Here is a 27102-nt window from a genome sequence, read left to right on the forward strand (position 1 = left end):
TGTTAGGCCTTCGAAGCCTGTCTGCGGTCCCTCCTTCCACTAGGCCTCCACTGACCAGACCACTGCTGCCCGTGTACCCCTGGAACCAATTTTAAAGTGCCTACAGCCAGCCCATTTTATTGTGTTAGGCCTTCGAAGCCTGTCTGCGGTCCCTCCTTCCAGTAGGCCTCCACTGACCAGACCACTGCTGCCCATGTACCCCTGGAACCAATTTTAAAGTGCCTACAGCCAGCCCATTTTATTGTGTTAGGCCTTCGAAGCCTGTCTGCGGTCCCTCCTTCCAATAGGCCTACACTAACAAAGGTACACCTGACAACAGACACATGGACCTGTAGGCATGGCCACGGAAGGTTACGTGTCCTTTGTGGCTCAATGGGTTAATGTATTGGATGCATGGTCCACACAGGGGACAGCCTGCTAAGTCTGTCTGCAGTCCCTAATTCAAGTTGTCCTCAACTGAATAAAGCTGAGCTTCTACCTTCCGGCTCTGATTAACTGCTGTTTTTAAACACATTGGTGGTTCCGGCCTACTAACGGTGTCTGCCCCTGCCTGGTGTTGCCCTCAACTGAATAAAGCTGAGCTTCAACCTTCTGGCTCTCATTAAGTGTTTTTTAAAAAACAAAATGGTGGTTAGGGCCTACTAACGGCTTCTGCCCCTCCCTGGTGTTGCCCTCAACTGAATAAAGCTGAGCTTCTACCTTCCGGCTCTGATTAACTGCTGTTTTTAAACACATTGGTGGTTCCGGCCTACTAACGGCTTCTGCCCCTCCCTGGTGTTGCCCTCAACTGAATAAAGCTGAGCTTCTACCTTCCGGCTCTGATTAACTGCTGTTTTTAAACACATTGGTGGTTCCGGCCTACTAACGGTGTCTGCCCCTGCCTGGTGTTGCCCTCAACTGAATAAAGCTGAGCTTCAACCTTCTGGCTCTCATTAAGTGTTTTTTAAAAAACAAAATGGTGGTTAGGGCCTACTAACGGCTTCTGCCCCTCCCTGGTGTTGCCCTCAACTGAATAAAGCTGAGCTTCTACCTTCCGGCTCTGATTAACTGCTGTTTTTAAACACATTGGTGGTTCCGGCCTACTAACGGTGTCTGCCCCTGCCTGGTGTTGCCCTCAACTGAATAAAGCTGAGCTTCAACCTTCTGGCTCTCATTAAGTGTTTTTTAAAAAACAAAATGGTGGTTAGGGCCTACTAACGGCTTCTGCCCCTCCCTGGTGTTGCCCTCAACTGAATAAAGCTGAGCTTCTACCTTCCGGCTCTGATTAACTGCTGTTTTTAAACACATTGGTGGTTCCGGCCTACTAACGGTGTCTGCCCCTGCCTGGTGTTGCCCTCAACTGAATAAAGCGGAGCTTCAACCTTCTGGCTCTCATTAAGTGTTTTTTAAAAAACAAAATGGTGGTTAGGGCCTACTAACGGCTTCTGCCCCTCCCTGGTGTTGCCCTCAACTGAATAAAGCTGAGCTTCTACCTTCCGGCTCTGATTAACTGCTGTTTTTAAACACATTGGTGGTTCCGGCCTACTAACGGTGTCTGCCCCTGCCTGGTGTTGCCCTCAACTGAATAAAGCTGATCTTCAACCTTCTGGCTCTCATTAAGTGTTTTTTAAAAAACAAAATGGTGGTTAGGGCCTACTAACGGCTTCTGCCCCTCCCTGGTGTTGCCCTCAACTGAATAAAGCTGAGCTTCTACCTTCCGGCTCTGATTAACTGCTGTTTTTAAACACATTGGTGGTTCCGGCCTACTAACGGTGTCTGCCCCTACCTGGTGTTGCCCTCAACTGAATAAAGCTGAGCTTCAACCTTCTGGCTCTCATTAAGTGTTTTTTAAAAAACAAAATGGTGGTTAGGGCCTACTAACGGCTTCTGCCCCTCCCTGGTGTTGCCCTCAACTGAATAAAGCTGAGCTTCTACCTTCCGGCTCTGATTAACTGCTGTTTTTAAACACATTGGTGGTTCCGGCCTACTAACGGTGTCTGCCCCTGCCTGGTGTTGCCCTCAACTGAATAAAGCTGAGCTTCAACCTTCTGGCTCTCATTAAGTGTTTTTTAAAAAACAAAATGGTGGTTAGGGCCTACTAACGGCTTCTGCCCCTCCCTGGTGTTGCCCTCAACTGAATAAAGCTGAGCTTCTACCTTCCGGCTCTGATTAACTGCTGTTTTTAAACACATTGGTGGTTCCGGCCTACTAACGGTGTCTGCCCCTGCCTGGTGTTGCCCTCAACTGAATAAAGCTGAGCTTCAACCTTCTGGCTCTCATTAAGTGTTTTTTAAAAAACAAAATGGTGGTTAGGGCCTACTAACGGCTTCTGCCCCTCCCTGGTGTTGCCCTCAACTGAATAAAGCTGAGCTTCTACCTTCCGGCTCTGATTAACTGCTGTTTTTAAACACATTGGTGGTTCCGGCCTACTAACGGTGTCTGCCCCTGCCTGGTGTTGCCCTCAACTGAATAAAGCTGAGCTTCAACCTTCTGGCTCTCATTAAGTGTTTTTTAAAAAACAAAATGGTGGTTAGGGCCTACTAACGGCTTCTGCCCCTCCCTGGTGTTGCCCTCAACTGAATAAAGCTGAGCTTCTACCTTCCGGCTCTGATTAACTGCTGTTTTTAAACACATTGGTGGTTCCGGCCTACTAACGGTGTCTGCCCCTGCCTGGTGTTGCCCTCAACTGAATAAAGCTGAGCTTCAACCTTCTGGCTCTCATTAAGTGTTTTTTAAAAAACAAAATGGTGGTTAGGGCCTACTAACGGCTTCTGCCCCTCCCTGGTGTTGCCCTCAACTGAATAAAGCTGAGCTTCTACCTTCCGGCTCTCATTAACTGCTGTTTTTAAACACATTGGTGGTTCCGGCCTACTAACGGTGTCTGCCCCTCCCTGGTGTTGCCCTCAACTGAATAAAGCTGAGCTTCAACCTTCTGGCTCTCATTAAGTGTTTTTTAAAAAACAAAATGGTGGTTAGGGCCTACTAACGGTGTCTGCCCCTCCCTGGTGTTGTCCTCAACTGAACAAAGCTGAGCTTCCACATTCTGGCTTTCGGCCTATACTATCAGATATTAAACTGCATTTGGCCTACTAGTGTGGTTAGGCCCTTGAAACAGTGTCTGCTGCTCTTGGGTTTGCTACTCCACTGAACAAAGCAATGCCGCCTGTTTAGTCCTGTTACCAATTTTGATCTGCATTTAGCCTACTTTATTCTTTGGCCCTATATCTGTTTCCTCATCATCCTGCCCATTGCCCAGCCACTGCTAGATGAGTCTGCTGGTACATTGACCTAGACCACTACATTCCCCTTGTACTCTACACAGCCAGAATCTGACCCTGCTGAAAGTAAGGTTCCCCTTCCCGCATATTATACCACCTTACACAGGGACAAAGAGGAAGGTGCAGATGAAAGTGCAGGTTCCTTCATCAGGTGGGGGGCCATACTCGTTGGCGACGTCACTGGCACAGGGCCACTCAGAGTACGCAAAAGTGTCGCTGCTGGTGGGAGGCGCCCCCGCCATGCAAACACACCGCCGTACTTTGAGGGGCCCTGTGCCAGTGCCAATGCGAACGAGTGGGCCCCCCCTGCTTGCTCAGGATCACAGCACTTGCAACGTTGAAATACTTACCTCTCCCTGCTCCACCGCCATGACATAGTCCATGTTTCCTGGGCCCACTAAAACCTTGAACCAGCCCTACCCCCACAACTTTTGCCAAATGACCCCCAATTTCCAGTGCCCAACTATTATTATAAAGTTAATTAAGATTGACAAGCTTCAGAAAACAAGAATGGATGTTTTTGGCAGTAAAATGTGCACTGTAGGTGTTTTCCTGGCCTCCACTCACTGCCGGCTATGCTTCCCCATTGACTTGCATTGGGTTTCGTGTTTCGGTCGATCCCCGACTTTTAGCGATAATCGGCCGACTTCACTCGACTCGACTCTGGACTAAATCGGGTTTCACAAAACCAGACTCGATCTTAAAAAAATGAAAGTCGCTCAACCCTAGTCTGGAAAGCTTGCAATTCGTTACCATCTTTTCAGTTAGCTATTAAAAGGTATCAACCACTGAGGACTCTCAAATCTAAATATTTTTCTAAACATTATGAAAACAGGAACCAAACATCCTTGGGACCTTATGGAGTGACAAAGTCCCTCTATATGACTGTGGCATCTGAGGAGCTGTCCCACTGCAATCTGAGACTGCCTCAACCGCGGCAGTTAGATTTTGGTATCAGATGTATAAAAGAGATGCCAACTAACATCCACATTACATATACACATGATGCCTCGAACATGTTAAAACCCACCCTGTTACCAAAGAAATTTAAAACAAAACTTACGCCTCTTTCCAAATATCTTCTTTTTTTTCTTGATTTCTTTAGGTCTTTGTATCTCCTCTGGCTGTTCTGCATAATGGCAAGATAAAGCACAAATTACATCTGTTTAGCCTGGGGATCTGATAGAGGGGTTCTCACAAATACAAGGTGTGATAAATTTCACACAAGAACTGATCTCGAAGGCTTTGTTCACATCTAAAGAAGTGGCACCAGAGTCTCTCCCCCAGTATCTATCCCCTAATATCTTTGTAAAATGAGTTGTCTTTTAAGTGTTCATCTTCCCACCATTTTTCTTATTTTAGTATAATGCAATAATACCAAATTCTTATCGTTCTCATATGTATTGAGAATGTAGAACAATTTTGCAAGGGAACCGGTCAGCAAGTTTTAGAGCCCAAAATAAAGTCATCACCGTAAAGTACCTGTAACGCTGATGTCTTCCATACCTTTATATTATAAGCTCATGTCTCCGTTGTCTTGGAATCTATTGGGCAAACTCTTGTGCAGATGAGCTCACAAGTGCAGAGGCTTGGCCTGCACCGACAGCTCTCCGGCCTTTCCTCCCCAACTCTTGATCCCCTTCTGCTCCCCTGAATCTGCTTCCTGCCAGTGGATGACAGGTCAGTCTCCTATGTGACCTGCTCCCCGGTGAGCATCTCACACATACGCTGACATTGGTGGGGGCAGGGCATGTGCAATAGAGTGCTGATGAGGTTACAAGAGCTGGACTATGCACCTGCAATTGTGCCACCCCTAGGAATGACAGCATCTGTGCGAGATGTCAGTCTGTGTGATCTGCTGTCCCGCCTGATACCTCGTGCAGGCACCATTATTCCCAGAAACATTGAATGTGCAAATGGTTAGTTGCAATGTCATCAGAGTGATCTGGTGCATACCCCACCCCAGAGACATGGCAGCCTTTTTTTTTTTGTTTGTTTGTTTTTAAATACACCATTTAAAAAAAATAAAGTATTCCTCTTTAAGTGTACAAAACTAAAACATTTTTAAAGAATAATAGTTCTTTATTTGTTAAAGGGAATCTGATTCATGCTACCCAAAAAACAACACCATCAATTAGACACTGGCTGTGTTAAGGCTGAGTCACGCATAACGATGTTGTTAACGATATCGTTGCAACGTCACGCTTTTGGTGACGTAGCAACGATCCCGCTAATGATCTCGTTATGTGTGACAGCGACCAACGATCAGGCCCCTGCTGGGAGATCGTTGGTCGATGGGAATGATCAGGACCTTTTTTGGTCGCTGATCACCCGCTGTCATCGCTGGATCGGCGTGTGTGACGCCGATCCAGCGATGTGTTCACTTGTAACCAGGGTAAATATCGGGTTACTAAGCGCAGGGCCGCGCTTAGTAACCCAATATTTACCCTGGTTACCATTGTAAAAGTAAAAAAAAAACAGTACATACTCACATTCTGATGTCTGTCACGTCCCCCGGCGTCCACAGGGTTAAAACTGCTTTCGGCAAGAGCGCTGCTAATGTGCACACGCTGCTGCCGAAAGCTTCCCTGCACTGAATGTGTCAGCGCCGGCTGTAAAGCAGAGCACAGCGGTGACGTCACCGCTGTTACTGCCGGCGCTGACACATTCAGTGCACGCCGGTGGACGCCGGCGGGGGACGTGACAGACATCAGAATGTGAGTATGTAGTGTGTTTTTTTTTTTTACTTTTACAATGGTAACCAGGGTAAATATCGGGTTACTAAGCGCGGCCCTGCACTTAGTAACCCCATGTTTACCCTGGTTACCCGGGTGCTGCAGGGGGACTTCGGCATAGTTGAAGACAGTTTCAACGATGCCGAAGTCGTTCCCCTGATCGTTGGTCGCTGGAGAGAGCTGTCTGTGTGACAGCTCCCCAGCGACCACACAACGACTTACCAACGATCACGGCCAGGTCGTATCGCTGGTCGTGATCGTTGGTAAGTCGTTTAGTGTAACGGTACCTTTATTGCAGCACTGCATGCTTTACTCTGGAAAGCTGTGAATTATCAGACAAATCACATTATAAAAAGTCATCAGACCCAATGACTAACACATAGGGAGAGACATGTCAGTCTGAAAGAGTGGGGCGGGGAGAAGCTGCCGGGGACTGGCCTTTGGACTAGTCAGCGGAAATACATCGCTTTACAGTATGGTTTCACCGAAAACCTGCAGCTGTCCTATACACAGTATAGATTCTCTTTGTATGTCATATCTGTTTAGTCTTAGGTGAACAGAGCGGCTATAAAAATTATAGTTTTGGTGACATTGACTCCCCTTTATTTGTATTTTGTTTAGGATCTTTATTTTTACTAATGTTTGTATACATTTCAAGTATTAATTAGATATAAAACTGATACAAAACTCAGGAATACCGTCGTTTGTAAGACAAAGCTTGTAAAAGAAAAAACAATAACTAAGAGTACCTTCGGCAACAGGTGGCTGAAGCTGGTATCCAGTTAGTTCACACCAGCCAACTGGATAGATGTCAGGAGACTCACAGTCCGTCCACTGGTCATAATCATCATCCCAGCCATCAAAGTGAATACGGAGGAGTCTTTGCACTACTCGCACCACAGTGGCCACGCAAATCAACCGGGGTTCCATCAAATCTACAGCTTCTAGCTTCATCCCCGGTGTAAAGCCATGGTTGGGGAAGTCCTGCATTAAACATAAGAAAATCGTATACAGGAAACTATCAACTCAATTTGCCTGTCTTGCATCATTGCAACTACTTTGATCTCTTCATTGTCAACCTCTCCAGTTTTGGAATTTCACATTTATCGAACACAATGAAAAACGGCTTGACAGTTCTCATATATGTACTCTAGAGTTCCGCAAGAGCACAAATGAAAAGAACAACTTACAGTGTTAAATAACAGTGCTGGAGCGGCCTTGGAATTTGTTTTCTTTAGATAACTTCCCCAGGAAAAATCCTCTACAGTATATCCTAGTAAAGACAAAGGAGAACACAATATCTACACAAACCGTACAGGCTTTTTTTTTTTATATAAAGTTTTTTTTAGATTTTTATATAATGCAATTATTAGTTTTTATTACCTCCATTTCAAATATATATTTATGCCATTTAAATTGTATTTATGTTACACACAATCTATCTTAAAGTGGCACTTCAGCTATTGTTTTTGCCACATTATGCTAATTAAGTAACAATATTTTAGCTGTGTAGTTAGAGTCAGCCCAGTTAAGTTCTTATTATACATTTTAAACATAATATTGTCATATGATCACCTTTATGTACAGGTTGTCAGTGTCTGACTTTCTCTGTAGTCTGAACTAAAGGATAAGTATGTCATCACCTCAGATCCCTCCTGGCAGGACTCAGACACCTTAGGCCATGTTCACACTTTGCGGTTTTTACCGCGGAACCGCGGCGATTTTGCAGCTGCGGGTCCGCTGCGGTTTGCATAGCGTTTACATTAACATGTAAACCTATGGAAACCGCAAACCGCTGTGCACATGCTGCGGGAAAAACCGCGCAGAAACGCAGCGGTTTAAAACCCGCAGCATGTCACTTCTTTGTGCAGAATTGCAGCGGTTCTGCACCCATAGACCTCCGTTGTGAGGGTCAAACCCGCAGTGAAACCCGCAGATCAAAAAATATCTGCGGGTTTTACTGCGGTTATGGGTGGAGAAACCGCTGCAGCAGGAAGTGTGGGGAAGCGGGAGGAAGTCCGTGGGCGGAAGTGCGTGGGCGGAGTGTTGTGGCTGTAATCATGGAGGCATATCGTCGCATGGGGATCGATGTCGGCCGTTTGATAGATCTGGTATGTATGTGTGTGTATCTGTCTATGTGTGTGTACGTGTGTGTGGTGTGTGTGTGTGTGTGTGTGTGTGTGTGTGTGTGTGTGTGTGTGTGTGTGTCCCCATGCGACGATAGTGCCGCCAAATTGTGCTAAGTCGCTGTATGGGACTACTACTCCCATCCGGTATTAGGATGGGAGAGTTGTCCCTGTGTCCGGCGACTTAGCACAATTGTAAGTAACACAAAACACAAACACACACAATACACATACAATAAACGTAACATACATGACACACAGTACATACAACATAGAGTATATACTCACCAGACAGCAGATACAGGTACGCGAAGCCCTCGCCCCTAGGGAAAAAGTCCAAAAAAAACCAAAACAAATCCATACTCCCTGTCCGCAGAATCCAATAATCGAGTGTCCCACGCCGATCCCCTGCTCTCCGGCGATACACTGCCAGGAGCGAAGCTCCTAGCAGTGTATCGTGCACTGTTCCGGAGTTCAATGGCGCCGGAGTCTCTATTTACGGCACTACAGGTGCGTGTGAACTTTCCCATGCTGTAGTGCCGTAAAGCGAGAGTACCGGGGTCAATGACCGCCGGTAAACTCACGCGCATGCGCAGTAACACACCGACAGGTGCCGGAGCACCTGTCAGTGTGTTGCAGCAGCCGTGGAGAGCAGACATCTCCGGATGTGTCTGTTCTCCATGGCAGATCGTCGTGGGACATTCGTTATGGGATTTCTGCGGACAGGGCCAGGTAGTATGAATTTGGTTTGTTTTTTTATTTCTGTTGCAGGTCGAGGGTCTTCAGGTGGATTACCCGTGTAATAAAGTGATTGTCAAAAAGTGTGTGTCTTTATTTCATTAAATTATTTTTTCCTAGTGTCTGTGGGGTTTTTTTAACCCTTTAATAGCATTAGTAATGGATAGGTGTCTTATTGACGCATCTCCATTATTAACCGGGCTTAATGCCACCTTACAATAGCAAGGTGGCATTAACCCCTCATTACCCCATATCCCACCGCTACAGGGAGTGGGAAGAGAGGGGCTAAGTGCCGGAATTGGCACATCATTTTGATGCGCCTTTTCTGGGGCGGCTGCGGGCTTATATTTGTAGCCAGGGGGGGCAAATATCCATGGCCCCTTTCCTAGGCTATGAATATAAGCCCACGGCTGTCTGCGTAGCCTTTCTGGCCTAAAAATATAGGGGGACCCCAACACTTTTTTTGGGGGGCTCTCCCTTTATTTCTGAGCCAGAAAGGCTACGCAGACAGCTGTGGGCTTCATATTCATGGCCTGGGAACAGCCAGTGGTATTTTAACCCCTTCCCAGGTCACAAATATTGGCCCACAGCTGTCTGCCTAGCCTTTCTGGCCTAAAAATATGGGGGGACCCTACGTCTTTTTTTTTTTTTTGGGTCCCCCTATATTTGAGAGCCAGAAAGGCTATGCAGACAGCTGTGGGTTAATATTCATGGCCTGGGAACAGCCATGGGTATTTTAACCCCTTCCCAGGCCACAAATATTGGCCCGCAGCAGTCTGCCTAGCCTTTCTGGCCTAAAAATATAGGGGGACCCTATGTCATTTTTTTTTTTTGGGGGGGGGTCCCCCTATATATTTTTTTTTTATCCTTTTAATAGCATTAATAATGGATAGGCGTCTTATTGACGCCTCTCCATTATTAACCGGGCTTAATGCCACCTTACAATAGCAAGGTGGCATTAACCCTTCATTACCCCATATCCCACCGCTACAGGGAGTGGGAAGAGAGTGGCCAAGTGCCAGAATAGGCGCATCTTCCAGATGTGCCTTTTCTGGGGTGGCTGGGGGCAGATGTTTTTAGCCAGGGGGGGCCAATAACCATGGACCCTCTCTAGGCTATTAATATCTGCCCTCAGTCACTGGCTTTACCACTCTGGCGGAGAAAATTGCGCGGGAGCCCACGCCAATTTTTTCCGCCATTTAACCCTTTATTTTAGCAGCTACAGCACCCAAATTTTGCACATACACACTACTAACATTAGTAGTGTGGAATATGCAAAAAAAAAAGGGATATGAGATGGTTTACTGTATGTAAACCATGTCTGATATCCTGTCGGGTTTGTGAAGGAGAAATGAAAAGCCGGCAAATGAATTACCGGCTTTTCACATATATCGCGCTGAATTAAATATAAATACAGAATATATATATATGTGTCTCAATGACATATATACATATACATACATACATATATATATATACAGTTAGGTCCAGAAATATTTGGACAGAGACAACATTTTTCTCATTTTGGTTATAGACATTACCACAATTTAATTTTAAACAAAACAATTCAGATGCAGTTGAAGTTCAGACTTTCAGCTTTCATTTGAGGGTATCCATATTAAAATTGGATGAAGAGTTTAGGAGTTTCAGCTCCTTAACCTGTGCCACCCTGTTGTTTCAAGGGACCAAAAGTAATTGGACAATTGACTCCAAGGCTATTTCATGGACATGCGTGGGCAATCCCTTCATTATGTCATTCTCAACTAAGCAGATAAAAGGCCTGGAGTTGATTTGAGGTGTGGTGCTTGCATTTGGAAGGTTTTCCTATGAAGTAAACATGCGGTCAAAAGTGCTCTCCATGAAGGTGAAACAAGCCATTCTTAAGCTGTGAAAACAGAGAAAAAACCCATCCGAGAAATTGCTACAATATTCGGAGTGGCAAAATGTACAGTTTGGTACATCCTGAGAAGGAAAGAAAGCACTGGTGAACTCATGAATGCCAAAAGACCTGGGCGCCCACGGAAGACAACAGTGGTGGGTGATCGCAGAATAACCTCCATGGTGAAGAGAAACCCCTTCACAACAGCCAACCAAGTGAAGAACACTCTCCAGGAGGTCGGCGTATCAATATCCAAATCTACTATAAAGAGAAGACGGCATGAAAGTAAATACAGAGGGTTCACTGCACGGTGCAAGCCACTCATAAGTGTCAAGAATAAAAAGGCTAGACTGGACTTGGCTAAAAACATCTAAAAAAGCCAGCACAGTTCAGGAAGAACATTCTTTGGACAGATGAAACCAAGATCAACCTCTACCAGAATGATGGAAAGAGAAAAGTATGGCGAAGGCTTGGTACAGCTCATGATCCAAAGCATACCACATCATCTGTAAAACACGGTGGAGGCAGTGTGATGGCTTGGCCATGCATGGCTGCCAGTGGCACTGGGTGACTAGTGTTTATTGATGATGTGACACAGGACAGAAGCAGCCAAATGAATTCTGAGGTATTCAGAGCCATACTGTGTGCTCAGATCCAGCCAAATGCAGCAAAACTGATTGGTCGTCGTTTCATACTACAGATGGACAATGACCAAAACATGAAGCCAAAGCAACCCAGGAGTCTATTAAAGCAAAGAAGTGGAATATTCTTGAATGGCCAAGTCAGTCACCTGATCTCAACCCAATTGAGCATGCATTTCACTTGTTAAAGACTAAACTTCAGACAGAAAGGCCCACAAACAAACAGCAACTGAAAACCACCGCAGTGAAGGCCTGGCAGAGCATCAAAAAGGAGGAAACACAGCGTCTGGTGATGTCCATGAGTTCAAGACTTCAGGCAGTCATTGCCAACAAAGGGTTTTCAACCAAGTACTAGAAATGAACATTTTATTTAAAATTATTGAATCTGTCCAATTACTTTTGGTCCCTTAAAAAAACAGGGTGGCACATGTTAAGGAGCTGAAACTCCTAAAACCTTCATCCAATTTTAATGTGGATACCCTCAAATGAAAGCTGAAAGTCTGAACTTCAACTGCATCTGAATTGTTTTGTTTAAAATTAAATTGTGGTAATGTCTATAACCAAAATGAGAAAAATGTTGTCTCTGTCCAAATATTTCTGGACCTAACTGTATATATATATATATATACACTGTATATATTTTTTAATGAACATTTGAGCACATAAATCCATTAGATGTCGGTTTTGCAAGCCTGCGAGAAAATATCGTAAGACGGATGCCATACAAATTACATACGGAGGATGCCATGCGCAAAATACGCTGACACACCCTGCCTACGGATGACATACGGACCACTATTTTGGGAACATTTATGCGTATTACGGCCGTAAAAAACGGACCGTATTTTGATACGCTGAGTGTGAGGCTGGCCTTATATTGTATGGGGCTGAGCACATGTCCGGTTTTTTCCTTTGACCAAGCGGTCCGAGAAAAAAATTGAAGACATGTCCGATTTTGATCACGTCCACTCATTTTGGTGTTAGTCCCAAAATGGAGGATGGAAGAAGAAAAGGGTTGGACAAGGAAATGACATCATTTCTTTTTTTTTTTCCCCACTGCAGTAAAGCTTTATTTGTGTCAAACACACAGACAATCTGCAGAGAAAACTGCATAAAAAACCACACTAAAAACCGCATCAAAAAACGCACCAAAAAACGCACCAAAAACGCACCAAAAACCGCACCTGCGTTTTCTGCCAAGAGCTGCGGTTTTTAGTGCAGAAAAATCCGCAGGCAAATCTGCAATGTGTGAACATGGCCTTATACGTATCCAGATACAGCTCTTTTGCATGTCCTCCAATGCAGCTAACTATATCATTTCTGCCTCATAAGGGAGCAGTGATATAAAAGGTGCATCCACATAATGAGTAGCTGCAGAATTATAAAACTTCCTATACTCCCCACAGCTTATCTACATTCGATGTGTGCAGAATATCCAATGTATGTTAAGTGATACAGCTTCATTCTGACACCCCAGCCTCCTGCTTGACAAAGAAAAACTTGTCACATGCAGGAGGCAGGGAAACAGACTGCAGCTGCATTGCATTCAAAAAATTACAGCAGTGATTCGACTACTATAAAAATATGGTGCATTTATGCTTTCCACTAGCCTATGTACATAATGCTTTAAACCGTAAATAAAAGAAATACCCTTTGGATGTGTGAGTTCAATCTTATTCTTTTCACAGAATCCTGCAGGAAAAATTGAGCTTGATGTTGCATGATAGCAAAACCATCCTGAGTCATCAGAAGATGAATTACTGTCCATGGCTATCATCAAATAGCCTTCCAACAGAACCTAGAAAAAAAACAAAACAAGAAAACTATTTAAAATACACCAATAACCATTTTAAAGCGCAGATATGTCAATTCCAATTTAACTGAAATCCACTTAAACTAACAATATACATTTAAAAATTATATTTTGGAGAAAATATGTATGGGAATAGCATGTGATACTTATACTGCTGTGTAAAATTTTCCATAACCGCAGAGTTGGAGACTGACAGTACTGCCAAAACAATTTTTTGCAGATCTCACCTCCAAATCCGAAAGTGTTGGATCCCTTGAAATTGTTCCAGAAAATGAAGTGTTTCTCCAAGAAAAGTATTGCAATTTCCATGTTTATTTCCTTTGTGGGTATTGGAACAACACAAAAAAAACACACAAAAGCTCAAAAATGGGCAGACAAAATTGTTGGTACCCTAAACTTAATATTTGGTTGCACACCTTTTGGAATAAATAACTATAATCGCTTCCTATAACAATCAACAGCTTCTTACACCTCTCAACAGGAATTTTTGACCACTCTTTTTTTGCGAACTGCTCCAGGTCTCTCATATTTGAAGGAGGCCTTCTCCAAACAGCAATTTTAAAATCTCACCACAGGTGTTCAATGTGATATAGATCTGGACTCGTTGCTGGGCACTTCACAACTCTCCAGTGCTTTGTTTCCATCCATTTGTGGGTGCTTCTTGAAGAATGTTTGGGGTCTTAGGTCATGGGTCTTCCAAAAGGACAAAGTCGCAAACCCAGCTTTCTGACACTGGGCACTACATTGCAACCCAAAATTCTTTGGTAATTTTCAGATTTCATGATGCATTGCACACAGTCAAAGCACCCATTGGCAGAGGCAGTAAAACAACCTCAAAACATCTTTGAACCTCCACCATATTTGACTGTAGGTACGGTGTTCTTTTCTTTGTATGCCTCATTCAATTTTCAGTAAAAAGTAGAATTATGTACTTTACCAATAAACTCTAGATTGGTCTCATCTGTCCACAAGATGCTTTCACAGAAGGATTTTGGTTTACTCAGGTACATTTTGGCAAACTACAGTCTAGCTTTTTTGTGTCACTGCATCAGTGGTAGGGTCCTCCTGGGTCTCCTGCCATAATATTTCACTTCATTCAAATGTCAACAGATAGTTCACGCTGACACTGATGCACCCGGAGCCTGCAGGGCAGCTTGGATTTCTTTGAAACTTGATTGAGGCTGCTTATCCGCCATTTGGACAATCTTGCGTTGCAACCGTTTATCAATTTTTCTCTACCGTCCATATCCAGGGAGATTAGCTACATTGCCACGGGTTATAAAGTCTTGATTATGTTGTGCATCCTGTAAAAAGGAACATCAAGATCTCTGAAGATGAATTTATAACCTTGAGATTGTTAATATTTTTCACAAATTTTGGTTCTAAAGTCCTAAAACAGTTCTTTTCTCTTCCTGTTCTCCATGCTTAGTGTGGCATAATACACAGACACGCAATGCAAAGATCAAGTCAACTTCTCACCTTTTTATCGGGTTTCAGGTGTGATTTTCAAGTTGCCCAAACCTGTTACTTGCCACAGGTGAGTTTGAACAAGCATCACATGCTTGAAACAGTTGTTTACCCACAATTTTGGAAAGGTGCAAACAATTTTATCGGGCCCATTTTGGAGGGTTTTGTGTGAAAAGACCAATTTGCTGTTTTTCCTGGTTTTTTTTTTTGTGTTGTTCAAATACACGCAAAGGAAATAAACATGTGTATAACAAAGTATGTGTAATTGCAATAATTTTCTGGGAGAAATACTTCATGTTCTGGAATAATTTTGAGGGTACCAACACTTTCAACCATGAATGTATTTAAAGGTACTTTATTGCAGACTAAATCCTTACGTTTCTTGTAGAAATTCATTTTGCTGATTTAGAAAAATCCATAGTTGAAATTGTATGCTAACGAGACGCCAGGGCATTTTTGAAAGCAAGCCATAAGGCGTCCCACTTGCAACTGGCAAAAAGCCACATGGGGCACACAGCTAGCATGTTAAAGAAAGTGCTCTGGGGCCTCTCTCGTTATTGACAGACGTCAAAATTTTAGCTAAGGTCTTTTCTAATACACTGGCTGGAATTATACCAAAAGTGGTTCATACGAAAGGTTAAATCTTACTAAAATGGTTCTGATGCTACAGATTCTGTATATACTTCACAATGCCCCTGTCAGATACCTCTAAATAGGTTCCATAAAATTAATGTACTCTTTCATGATTTAATATGGTGAAAGGTGCACTATAGGATCCGATTAGAGACCTTATAGAGAAAGATGAATGGAGCTTGACTTTACCGACCTAACCCATAGTTAGACTTTTTATCGGCTCAGTGTCAACACTTGAGAGGGTGGAAAGAGATTTTACCAAGCATTTATATAAGCAATATTATCCAAAAGGTAGGAAAAGGACCTCTTGTAAGTAGTTTGGAGGCAGGTAGGTTTAACGGTTTATCGGCTTACACTACAGTGGGTCTAATCTGCAATGTATGGTCCAAAGTTAAACAAGTTAGAGGTAGAATATACACTTTAATGGAGCGAGGCTACGCCCTTTAGTTGACAACGCCCACTGACCGGCAGCATCAATAGACGGGGTGCGGCCTCGCTCAATGCAAGTGCATGGCGTTAGGCCACGCTCACTGGCCAGGAGTATGTACAGGTCCTTCTCAAAAAATTAGCATATAGTGTTAAATTTCATTATTTACCATAATGTAATGATTACAATTAAACTTTCATATACTATAGATTCATTATCCACCAACTGAAATTTGTCAGGTCTTTTATTGTTTTAATACTGATGATTTTGGCATACAACTCCTGATAACCCAAAAAACCTGTCTCAATAAATTAGCATATCAAGAAAAGGTTCTCTAAATGACCTATTACCCTAATCTTCTGAATCAACTAATTAACTCTAAACACATGCAAAAGATACCTGAGGCTTTTAAAAACTCCCTGCCTGGTTCATTACTCAAAACCCCCATCATGGGTAAGACTAGCGACCTGACAGATGTCAAGAAGGCCATCATTGACACCCTCAAGCAAGAGGGTAAGACCCAGAAAGAAATTTCTCAACAAATAGGCTGTTCCCAGAGTGCTGTATCAAGGCACCTCAATGGTAAGTCTGTTGGAAGGAAACAATGTGGCAGAAAACGCTGTACAACGAGAAGAGGTGACCGGAACCTGAGGAAGCAGTGGACTGAGTCTGGTGTGGAAACATCCAGAGCCACCGTGCACAGGCGTGTGCAGGAAATGGGCTACAGGTGCCGCATTCCCCAGGTAAAGCCACTTTTGAACCATAAACAGCGGCAGAAGCGCCTGACCTGGGCTACAGAGAAGCAGCACTGGACTGTTGCTAAGTGGTCCCAAGTACTTTTTTCTGATGAAAGCAAATTTTGCATGTCATTCGGAAATCAAGGTGCCAGAGTCTGGAGGAAGACTGGGGAGAAGGAAATGCCAAAATGCCTGAAGTCCAGTGTCAAGTACCCACAGTCAGTGATGGTGTGGGGTGCCATGTCAGCTGCTGGTGTTGGTCCACTGTGTTTCATCAAGGGCAGGGTCAATGCAGCTAGCTATCAGGAGATTTTGGAGCACTTCATGCTTCCATCGGCTGAAATGCTTTATGGAGATGAAGATTTCATTTTTCAGCACGACCTGGCACCTGCTCACAGTGCCAAAACCACTGGTAAATGGTTTACTGACCATGGTATTACTGTGCTCAATTGGCCTGCCAACTCTCCTCACCTGAACCCCATAGAGAATCTGTGGGATATTGTGAAGAGAAAGTTGAGAGACGCAAGACCCAACACTCTGGATGAGCTTAAGGCCGCTATTGAAGCATCCTGGGCCTCCATAACATCTCAGCAGTGTCACAGGCTGATCGCCTCCATGCCACGCCGCATTGAAGCAGTCATTTCTGCCAAAGGATTCCCAACCAAGTATTGAGTGCATAACTGAACATTATTATTTGATGGTTTTTTTGTTTGGTATTAAAAAACACTTTTATTTGATTGGACGGGTGAAATATGCTAATTTATTGAGACAGGTTTTTTGGGTTATCAGGAGTTGTATGCCAAAATCATCAGTATTAAAACAATAAAAGACCTGACAAATTTCAGTTGGTGGATAATGAATCTATAGTATATGAAAGTTTAATTGTAATCATTACATTATGGTAAATAATGAAATTTAACACTATATGCTAATTTTTTGAGAAGGACCTGTATAACTCATACATACCATCCAGTCCCAAGTCTGAAACAGGTGAATCCCCGCAGCCCACAGTGCGTGCGATGGGGGGGGGGATTTCCTAAGACTGCAGTGACTTATAGATTTGGATGGGACAACCCCTTTAAACATGCTTATAGAGCACAATGTAAAAGTCGAGAAGCATGGAAATTCAGAGAGTGTAAGGTGGCTGTTAGACACAAAGGAAGATAAACCTGGAGTAATGCTTTAGTACACATAGGACTAAAATGGGTTTATCTGCCATGACAAATTGATTATAAGCAGCTGAATAGGTGCTCATCATATCTCCATCCCTGGGTGTGGTTCTCTTTGTAAAATGAGGCCTGTTTGTCTTGTAAAAATCTATGTGTATGGAGGTGTGCAGATCTCCTGGATTGAGCCTTTGCTAAAAGTTTAAAAAGATGGGCTCTAAGCCGGGGGGCTAAATAGCACTATTGTGTGGACTTCTGACTTTATGTTTCACCTTGTGTCGGACGAAGGCTGTATTTAAGTTGATGTGGTTTATGAGGACTGAAATAAGCCAACCGGACTTTAAAGGAAATCTATCATACCCTGGGATGTATATGACCTATAAATATGGGCATAGAAATATTAACAAATGTTAATATAATAGAAACGTTACACTAGTCCTACCTGTAATCCTCATATTAACGGTCTTCTTGTTGAGAAATGTTATATTCTGTCTGTATGCTAATGATTTCTTCCAGGCTCCGGGGCGTGCGGTGCTTGTAAGAAATCCCTGCCTCCTGTCCTCATTACAGTACTATCCCCCCCTCCTGTGTACGTCAGTTACGGCCCCAGAATCCTGCGCCTGCACTACCTTAGGCTGCTTTCACACTAGCGTCGGTACGGGGCCGTCGCGCTGCGTCGGCCCGACATACCGACGCATACTGTGAAAAAAATGCCCGAAGTGGGCAGCGGAAGCAGTTTTTCGACGCTTCCGCTGCCCCATTGTAAGGTCTGGGGAGGAGGGGGCGGAGATTCGGCCGCGCATGCGCGGTCGAAAATGGCAGACACGACGTGCAAAAAAACGTTACATGTAACTTTTTTTGTGCATTCTGTAATGCTGTAGAGAAGTTCCCGATGTAACCTGAAAGATAAGAAAAACATGTTATATTATACTCACCCGGGGAACGGTCCGATGCAGTCGGGTCCGAGTCTGGCCCCTCTCATCTTCATACGATGACGTCCTCTTCCTTGCTTCTCTTGCGGCTAATGCGCAGGCGTACTTCGTCTGCCCTGTTGAGGGCAGAACAAAGTACTGAAGTGCGCAGGAGCCGGGCTTCTCGGACCTTTCCTGGCGTCTGCACACTGCAGTACTTTGCTCTGCCCTTAACAGGGCAGACAAAGTACGCCTGCGCATTAGCCGCGACAGAAGCAAGAAAGAGGACGTCATCGCATGAAGATGGGAGGCCCCGAACCAGAACCTGCGACGCCCATCGGACCCGGACTGCCCCTCGGTGAGTATAATATAACTTGTTTTTCTTATCTTTCAAGGTTACATCGGGGGGTTATCTACAGCAATTCTGTAATGCTGTAGATAAGCCCCTGATGGCGGTGGCCGAAGCTTATATACGAAAAATGAGGTATTAGACTCCCTTTAAACAATATGTCACTTGAAAGCAATGCCTTGAAGTCTTTTTTATGTTGCCAATTATGGGCTTCCGATTGGTTCCCTATATAAGCTTTACAAATCTCTCAGCAGGTTCTTGTTATGTAATCTGACAGCATGATGTAGGCACAGAGACCGTGATCCCAGCAATGTATCACTCTGTTTAACGCGCAAAAACAGTAAAAAAAGATTGGTACTTGAATAAAACTTCCATTTATTTCATCTGTTAAAAACACTTCATTTTCTGGGTGCAGCAGTTATGATAGATTTCTCTGCTGCAGATGTAGCAGAGCTGAGATGTTGGGCTGTATATATCCCCATCTACACCACAGCTTTGTGTACATTGTATAGTGACAGGGCAGCTAATCAGTGCTGGGGAGTGACTAGATTACCAGGCAATGACCAGTTGTCCTGTAGTGATAATCTCCTGCTGATAAAACACTGATTATACTGAAAAAAGGAAACGCAGCCCAGTAAGTGACACATTGCTTTAATCAAGGTCTCTGCTCCTACATCATGGTGCACAGAGTATATAGCAAAAAAGGAGAAAAAAGTTCCAGCACCAGGCGTCTCTTCATAAAAATCTTCAATATTTTATTTTCATGTCAAGGCAAAAAACACCATCATCATGCAGCCCCTAAACACCTGACGTGTTTCAAACAAAGTTCTTAGTCATAGGCATATGGACAATACATGAAAACATCCTTATACCCATTACATTAAGTAAAACCATGTACACCTGTTACTTGACATGATTGGTTTACAGTCATTACAAAATCAAATGTGAGACGGCCTACCAGAAATCATGACGCCTACACAGATTATCGCCTCCTTGTCCACACAAAATAAGTTTGTAAAAGACGTCTCTACTTACTCAGTATAGTAACTCCAAAAAAGTTTTTTTCCTTGACATGAAAATAAAATATTGAAGATTTTTATGAAGAGACAACTGATAATGGAACGTTTTTCTCCTTTTTAGCTATTGCTAATGAGTGGTATCCAGCCACTTGTTCCTGGCACCTGTGTTCATCTGGTTTCCGGTGAGGCACAACTAATCCCTTTACCTGTTCCCAGTATGATGTTGCACAGAGTATATAGCAACAGGCAGATTGCCTTTAAGATCTAAAATGAACTGTAGAGCAGCCATACCGATGCAGTATCTGATGAGTGACAGTTGTTTCACTCAACTACGCCATGACTAACTGGAGGGGGATTGTTTTTTCAGTGGAACTACAGTGGTATATAAAAGTTTGTGCACCACTGGTCAAAATTATTGTTATTGTGAACAGCTAAGCAAGTTGAAGAAGAAATGATCTCCAAAAGGCCTAAAGTTACAGATGTCACATTTCCTTGTATTTTAGGCAAAAATATATACAGATAATATATATTTTTTATTTTTAAAATTACAAAAAGGAAAAATGGGCTGATGTAAAAGTTTGGGCACCCTTGGAGATTTGAATGCTTGGATAACTTTGACCACGGTTTCAGACCTTAATTAGCCTATTCGGGTTATGTCTCGTTCACTATCATCCTTAGGAAAGGCCACATGATGCAAATTTTGCAGATTTATAAAAACCCAACCTCCTCTAACCTTGTGCCCAAAACAGTAGCCATGGGTTCTTCTAAGCAGCTGACTTGCACTCTGAAAATGGTAGAAGCCCACAAAGCAAGTGAATGCTATAAGAAGATAGCAAAGCGTTTTCTAAGTTGCCCTTTCCTCAGTTAGAAATGTAATTAAGAAATGGAAGGTAACAGGATTAGTGGAGGTCAAGATATGGACTGGAAGACCAAGCAAAATTTCAGTGAGAGCTGCTTGTAGGATCAAAACCCCGCTTTATTGCAAAAGGCATTTAGAAAGATTTAGCAAACTCTGGAGTTGTGGTACTTTGTTTCACTGTTCAGAGACATCTGCACAAATATGGCCTTCATGGAAGAGTCATCAGAAGAAAAGAGGGATTTTTGGTACTCACTGTAAAATCTCTTTCTTGGAGCCTTCACTGGGGGACACAGGTAACCATGGGTGTATGCTGCTGTCGCTAGGAAGCTGACACTATGCAAATAAAGGAAAATAGGTCCTCCTCAGCAGTATACACCCACCGACAGGCACCAAGTACCTCAGTTAGTGTAAAAGCAGTAGGAGAAGCAACCAAGAACTCATATATACCAACCCAACAACAAAAGGCCATAGGCCCAAACGTGGTACAACCAGTAAGGGGGGGTGCTGTGTCCCCCAATGAAGGCTCCAAGAAAGAGATTTTACGGTGAGTACCAAAAATCCCTCTCTTCATCGCTTCATTGGGGGACACAGGTCACCATGGGACATCCCAAAGAAGTCACCCAAGGGTGGGAAACGTCAGGAACGCAAAGAAAAACAGACTCAGGTCGGTCGGTGCATAACCGCTGCCTGCAGCACCTTTCTTCCCAGGCCTGCATCAGACGAAGCATGGGTATAAACCCTATAAAACCTTGCAAAGGTATGCAAAGATGACCAGATAGCGGCCGTACAAATTTGCAAGGCTGTAGCCTGGTCTCGAACTGCCAAGGAAGCTCCCACCGCCCGGGTGGAGTGAGCCTTAACCCCCAGAGGAGGCTGTTTGTCCTGAATGTGGTATGCTTTCAAAATTGCTGAACGAATCCAACAGGCAATGGTGGACTTAGAAGCTGGGAGCCCCTTACGAAGACCTTCGGAGATTACAGAAAGGGAACCAGTCCTTGAAAGGTAGACTTGAATAGCTCTGACCAGATCAAACTTGTGGAGGGACTTCTCCAGGGGATGGACCGGAGAGGTACATAGAGAAGTAAGAACAGTGTCTTTATTGATGTGAAATGAAGAAACCACCTTTGGGATGGAAGGATGGGAAAAGGACATAGGAAACAAATTGTTCCCCTCGCACCACCGGAAGAAGGTCTTCAAATATCTCTGGTAGATACACGAGGAAGCTGGTTTTCTCGCCCTAATCATGGTCTGAATGACCTGGTGGGAAAAACCAGCCTCCCTCAGGATTGCGGCCTCAACAGCCATGCTGTTAAACTCAGAGACTGAAAACTGTGGTGGAAGAGGGGGCCTTGTGAGAGAAGATCTGGATGGTCTGGAAGCCTCCAGGGAGTGTCTGTGAGCATGTTCACTAGCTCTGCATACCAGGCCCTCCTTGGCCAATCTGGAGCTATCAGGATTACAGGGATCCCTTCTGCTTTTGTCTTTTTTACGACTCTCGGAATCAAGGGAAGAGGCGGAAAAAGTGAAGGCATTCGGAATTAAGACCACGGTATTACCACAGCATGGCAGCCGATGGCTAGTGGGTCCCGTGACCTGGCCACAAACTGAGGAACCTTGTGGTTAATCCGAGACATTAGGTCAATGTCCGGTTGGCCCCACCTCTGGCAAATCTGGTTGAAGATGGCGGGGCTGAGAGACCATTCGCCCACTACCAGACCTTGACGGCTCAGTAAATCGGCAGCCCAGTTTTCCAACCCCGTAATGTGAACGGCTGATATGGACGTGACGTTCTGCCCAATTCAGAATCCTTGACACCTCTGTCATAACCTGCTTGCTGCGAGTCCCGCCTTGGTGGTTTATGTAAGCCACAGCTGTGGCGTTGTACAATTGAATGCGGACCAGCCAGGAAGGACTGCCAGTGGAGACGGGCAAGAAAGATCGCCCTGATCTCCAGAAGATTGATGGGGAGAGTGGCACCCTGAATGTTCCAGCGACCCTGCGCTGCGTGATGAAAGAAGACCGGTCCCCAACCAAAAAGACTTGCATCGGGGGTAATGACCTGCCACTGGAGGGGATGAAAGGACCTCCGGCGCAGGACTGAGGCGGATAGCGTCCACCGGGTCAGGGATTGCCTCACTTTGAAAGGCAAAAGCACAGGTCGGTCCAGGGAGACGGTCCTCTTGTCCCAGGCAGACAGGAGGACCAGCTGAAGAGGACGGGTGTGGAACTGGGTGAAAGGCACGGCTTCCATGGAGGCAATCATCTTCCCCAGAACTCTCATGCAGGACTGTAGGGGAAGAGGAGCTGGAAGCTTTAGAGAGCAAATTCCCTGGCGGAGAGAAGAAAACTTCTCCTTTGGAAGGAAGACACGGGCCTGGGCCGTGTGGAACTTCATACCCAGAAACAACAGATGATGAGCTGGGGTCAGGGAGGACTTTTCTCTGTTGATTATCCAGCCGAGACAGACCAGAGTGTCCAGAGTGATCTGAAGACTCTGGTCGCAGTCTCGGCACGTCGGCCCCTTGATCAGAAGATCGTCCAGGTAAGGGATTATGAGAATCCCCTTGGAGCGAAGGATGGCCATGACTGCTGCCATGACATTTGTGAACACTCTGAGGGCAGAGGCTAGGCTGAAGGGAAGGGCCGTGAACTGACAATGATCCTCCTGGATAGCGAACTGAAGGAATCTCTGATGCTGAACACAAAACAGGAATGTGAAGATAAGCATCCTGAAAGTCTACAGAACAAGGAAATTCTCCCGGTTCCATGGAGACGATCACCGAGTGTAAGGACCCCATCCTGAAGTGGGTATCCGAAAGTGGTGGTTTAACTGTTTGAGGTCCAGGATTGGGCGGAGTGATCAGTCTTTTCATCGGGACTACAAAAAGATTGGAGTAGAACCCTGAAAACCATTCGTTCCGGGGAACGGGCACAATTACTCCTGAGCGTAGAAGGGAGGAAACGGCCTGAAGCACTCCTGGAGCCTGAGATGGGAGTCTTGGTGGGCAAGACAGAAGGAAATGTCTTCCTGGAGGAGAAGAAAAGTCGATCTTGTAACAGGACGTAACTAACTCCCTGACCCAGACGTCGACCACCGACAACCATGCGTCCCTGAAGAGCAGAAGTCGGCCTCCCAGCCTGGAGAGATTCCCGGGTGGGGGCAACCCGTCACTTAGAAGAGAACCTGTGAGAGCGGGAACCTGAAGGCTAAGAGGAAAGATCCTTTGGCCTCCAGTGAGGTGCAGGTTTGAATAATGGTTTCTTCCTTTCCCTTGGGGTGGAAGAGAGGTCCTGCTGGGAGGATGTTCCTGAAGAAGAGAAAGGTCGAAAGGAACGAAAAGGCAGAGGCCCTTTCCTATTGAAAGGCCCCCCGGTAGCGTCCGAAATTATCTGATCTAGTTTGGACCCGAACAGTCTAGAACCATGAAAGGCAAGGTTAGTGAGGGGCTTTTTTGAAGGTGGATCTGCATTTTATGCCTTCAACCAGAGGATGCGGTGTATAGCAATGATGTTGCTATTTGCCCTGGCGGAACAACCAGCCACATCCAAAGAGACAGCCAGAAGACATTTGCCGGCATGAGCAATCTGGTCTGCTAATTTTGCCCTAGCGGAGCATTTTGGCCCAGGCAGAGATGGACTTTGCCACCCAGGTGGAAGCGAAGCTGGGGCAGAGGGAGTCCACAGTCGCTTCAAAGGCCGATTTAGCCAAAGACTCGATCTGCCTAACAGACGCACCATCTGGTAGAGACAGAACGGTCTTGGAAGACAGGCGAGAAACCGGAGGGTCCACCTTAGGGGACCCTGCCCATTTACCGACAAGGTCTGGGCTAAAGGGGTAAAGGATGTCTAGCTGCTTCCTTTCTGGGAAGCGCTTTTCAGGATGTTCCCAACGTTTAGCCATAGTCACTTCAAACTCTCTGTGGTTGGGCAAGGTCCGGGAAGGACATTTTACCCATTTGAAAGAAACAGAGTACTCCTGAGCAGGGACCTTGCCCTCTTTTAGTTTGAGAGTTTGGGTAAGAGCCAATATGAGGCTATATACCATGTCCTGTATTTTTGAGGTTTGGTCCGAATCAAACTCAGACTGGGAATCCACATCCAACCCAAAAGCAGCCTCCGAGGAGGGGGCTTGGGGAGAGGAGGGCATCCTAGGTGATGCAGAGGGACCCGGGGAACTGGATGAAGAGCTACAGAGAGCACGCTTCCTAGGCGTTGTACCCAATCCGTCCCTGCAAAGGTTGTGGACAGGTGCGTGTGAATCACCCTGAGAGGCGCTCTAAGCACTGGTGGCCGTAGATAGAAGTCGAAGACGTTTTAGGACCTGGACCAGGGACTGCGATACTTTAGTCAGGTCAGAGACCGACTGAGACATGGCAACAGCCCACTCTGGAGGGAGGGGTGTGATCTCACCCTGGACGTTAGGGTGCTTCTGTGGGGCAGACATGGCAGAAGGACTGCAGGACGGCTGACCTGAAGACCACTTTCTTTTACAGCAGGCGCAGGCGTAATGAATCACAGTGGGCTTAGCGGGAAGACGAGAAGCCCCTGTAGAGTTGGGCATAAGTTGAGCCTTGGAGATACTGCTGAAGAGTGACTATACAGGGTGACAGGGGTCAGGAAAGGGAGAGGATAGAGCTTACCCGATGCCAGCAGCTGAAGACTGTTAGGTTAGCTGTGTGCCCCAGTGTCAGAAGTCCGCAGGAGAATGAAGGCGTAGTCTGAAAGCAAATACAGTGTCCCAGACCTGGCGCTCGAGCTGCAGAAGCACAAGATCCAAGCAGTGTCTCATACCGGGCGCACGAGATGCAGGAGCACAACATCCAAGATGGCGTCTGTCAGCACTGACACGATGCGGAGCGGAGGGTGCGGCTAAGCTGCCGGCCGGCCAAAAAGAAAGTCTTAGTGAGTGGCTGGAACACCGGGGGCGTGACCAGCCAGGAAGATCTACCGGCCGGTGACAAACAGAAAGCGCCGCTCTGATTGGGGGGGCGCACGGAAGGGTGGGCTCCGATAGGAGGAAGGAAGGGAGCAGAGAAGATGCACGCAGAGCAGGGGGATTCCAGAGGGTGTGTCCAGCCAGGAAGATAAGCCAGCTGGCCAAAATTAAGGCACCCCTCTAATAGAAGAATCGCCGGAGAGGCGTGAACCGGCGCGGGGAGGGAGCTCTACTGCCGGAAGGTAGAAGGAGCCAAGAAGACGCGGGAAAATCTGGGGGCGTAACCAGGACATGGCGGGAAACTCCCTGACCAGGCGAGACTCCAATAGTGCAAAAAAAAAAAGGAGTGAAATTCAAACGAGCAGCGGGGACCGGTGAGTCCTGATTGGCTGAGGAACCCGTGGGACAGGGCTGTGCAACGAAGACCATGGCTGTGCAGGGAACGAGGCCAGCCGATCCCCTGCTAAAGGACAGAAAAGTGAGGTGCCGTGTGGCGCTGCGAGAGGGGGGAGGTAACATACATACCTGCAGGGTGTCCACGGTCCTCTTCACCGATGAGGATCCCATCAGGAGCCCTCGGGTTGGTGAGGGTCACTGGAATCAGGGATCCTCCTTCCCGCACCATCTCCAGATGGTGCAGAAGACGACATCAACCCATTACAAGAAAGGGGGAGGCCACCGCTGGTGACCACCGTCTTCCTCTCAGCCCTCTCCAAGGAGAGGGGTGAGGAGGGGAAAAGGCAAGGACTGGCCACCGGGAATCACCCTGAAACACCCATTGGGGTGACAGGGAATAAAGTGCTGCCTGTAGGCGATGTGGGTGACACCACACTGCTCTCTTGTTGCATAAGTGTGGGAAAACAGGGTGAGAAATTACCCCCTGTTACCCATATAAAGATGAACCTGAAAAACAAAGGAAAAACATAAAACACAAGATACCTGAAAAGGAAAAAACTGCGGATTTGGGATCAGATCCAGGTCCACCTCCTACAGACACTAAGCTTAAACTGAGGTACTTGGTGCCTGTCGGTGGGTGTATACAGCTGAAAAGATATTTTCTTTTTTTTGCATAGTGTCAGCCTCCTAGCGACAGCAGCATACACCCATGGTTACCTGTGTCCCCCAATGAAGCGATAAACCTCTTCTGCATCATCACCATAAAATTCAGCATCAGAACAGCAAAAAAATACCTAAACAAGCCTGATGCATTTTCAAAACAAGTCCTGTGGACCGATGAGGTTAAAACAGAATTCTTTGGCCACAATGATCAATGTTATGTGTGGAGAAAAAAGGGCACAGAATTTCAGAAAATTCAAGATTCAATGAAATTTCAACAAGATCTTGATGTAAACAGAACACCTTCTGATAAAAAGCTAAAGTTGGAAAGAGGATGGCTTCCACAAATGGAT

General features: G+C 45.5%; 1 protein-coding gene across 9 annotated transcripts in view; it reads right to left on the bottom strand.

Annotated features, from left to right (window-relative positions):
* The window catches only part of L3MBTL2 (L3MBTL histone methyl-lysine binding protein 2), a 241087-nt gene that overhangs the window by 33284 nt on the left and 180701 nt on the right, over nt 1-27102 (bottom strand). For all 9 annotated transcript variants that reach the window (XM_077275930.1, XM_077275928.1, XM_077275934.1 and 6 more), the window contains 4 exons: nt 13027-13174; nt 7183-7265; nt 6742-6976; nt 4321-4386 (listed from right to left, as the gene is read on the bottom strand). In XM_077275930.1, the coding sequence (XP_077132045.1) occupies nt 4321-4386; nt 6742-6976; nt 7183-7265; nt 13027-13174 (532 nt within the window). The remainder of the gene's footprint in view (nt 1-4320; nt 4387-6741; nt 6977-7182; nt 7266-13026; nt 13175-27102) is intronic.

Source organism: Ranitomeya variabilis, chromosome 8 (genome assembly GCF_051348905.1).
Source record: "Ranitomeya variabilis isolate aRanVar5 chromosome 8, aRanVar5.hap1, whole genome shotgun sequence".
Taxonomy (NCBI): Eukaryota; Metazoa; Chordata; class Amphibia; order Anura; family Dendrobatidae; genus Ranitomeya; species Ranitomeya variabilis.